The sequence below is a fragment of the Calidris pugnax genome, unplaced genomic scaffold (genome assembly GCF_001431845.1).
Source record: "Calidris pugnax isolate Ruff unplaced genomic scaffold, ASM143184v1 scaffold116, whole genome shotgun sequence".
In the NCBI taxonomy this organism is placed as follows: domain Eukaryota; kingdom Metazoa; phylum Chordata; class Aves; order Charadriiformes; family Scolopacidae; genus Calidris; species Calidris pugnax.
This window is the reverse complement of record NW_015090877.1, coordinates 1,412,634-1,414,191: the sequence shown is the minus strand read 5'-3', so window position 1 is coordinate 1,414,191 and position 1,558 is coordinate 1,412,634. Positions and strand designations below refer to the sequence as shown.

Here is a 1,558-nt window from a genome sequence, read left to right as displayed (position 1 = left end):
AGACCCCCCCCCACCCCCGGCATGGCCACGGTCCAGGCGGTGTAATCCCCACGGGGGGAGCACATGAAATCAGATGGACAAGTTTTGATGTGAGGCAGCAGCTTAGGGTGGGCTCAGGTTTCCTTTAGGTTTTCTATATTTATCTCCGTGATTTAATGCCAGCGCCGGGGTTTAAATGGCACCAAGCAGTTGGCGTGGGGAGAGGGAGCCGCCGTCCCCGACCCGCACACACACGTCCCCGCGCCCCCATGGAGCTCTTCGAGACCAACCCTTATTTTTTCCCGGACCAGCGTTTTTACGACGGGGAAAATTTCCTGGGCTCCCGCTTGCAGGGCTACGAGGCGGCGGCGTTCCCCGAGCGGCCTGAGGTGGCCCTCTGCCCCGATGGCAGGGTGGCTTTGGAGGAGAAGGACTCGTCCCTGTCCGAGCACTGTCCTGGGCAGTGCCTGCCCTGGGCCTGCAAGGTTTGCAAGAGGAAGACGGTCTCCATCGACCGGCGACGGGCAGCCACCCTGCGGGAGAAGCGCCGGCTGAAGAAGGTGAACGAGGCCTTCGAGGCGCTGAAGCGCAGCACCCTGCTGAACCCCAACCAGCGCCTGCCCAAGGTGGAGATCCTGCGCAGCGCCATCCAGTACATCGAGCGCCTGCAGAGCTTGCTCAGCTCCCTCAACCAGCAGGAGAGGGAGCAGAGGGACCTGCGCTTCCGACCCACCGCCCCCCAGACCGGGGTAAGTCCTGCTGCGCCTCCCCCGGGACCCCAAACCTGGGCTGGGGACCAGCATGGGGGTGATGCTCTATGGGGGTGATGTCCTATGGGGTTGATATTTTATGGGGGTGATGCTCTACGGGGGTGATGTCCTATGGGAGTGATATTTTATGGGGGTGATGCTCTACGGGGGTGATGTCCTATGGGAGTGATATTTTATGGGGGTGATGCTCTACGGGGGTGATGTCCTATGGGAGTGATATTTTATGGGGGTGATGCTCTACGGGGGTGATGTCCTATGGGAGTGATATTTTATGGGGGTGATGCTCTACGGGGGTGATGTCCTATGGGAGTGATATTTTATGGGGGTGATGCTCTACGGGGGTGATGTCCTATGGGAGTGATATTTTATGGGGGTGATGCTCTACGGGGGTGATGTCCTATGGGGTTGACGTTGTAGGGGGGTGATGCCCTATGGGGGTGATGTCCTATGGGGATGATGTTGTGTGGGGGTGATGCCCTCTGAGGGTGTTGCTCTAGGGGGTTGGTACTCTGTGGGGGGTAATACTCTATAGGAGTGACACTCTATGGGGGTGCTGCCCTAAGGGGTGATGCTCTATGGGGGGGTGATGCCCAATGTGGTTGATGTTGGATGGGGGTGATGCCCTATGAGGGTGTTGCTCTAGAGGGGTAACACTCTATGGGAGTGACATTCCATGGGGGTGATGTTCTATGGGGGTGGTGACCTGTGGGCATGATACTCTATGGGGATGATGCCCTATGGGGGTGATATTCTTTGGGGTGATTCTCTACTCTGTGGGGGTGCGTGATACTATGGGGGGTGACACTCTA

At 58.4% G+C, this 1,558-nt stretch overlaps 1 protein-coding gene across 1 annotated transcript in view; it reads left to right on the top strand.

Annotated features, from left to right (window-relative positions):
• The first annotated feature begins 182 nt into the window (after positions 1–182).
• Positions 183–1,558, top strand: part of MYOG (myogenin (myogenic factor 4)) — a 5,429-nt gene continuing 4,053 nt past the window's right edge. Inside the window, exon 1 of the mRNA XM_014946306.1 lies at positions 183–728. Within this exon, the coding sequence (XP_014801792.1) occupies positions 249–728 (480 nt within the window). The 5' untranslated portion in view covers positions 183–248. The remainder of the gene's footprint in view (positions 729–1,558) is intronic.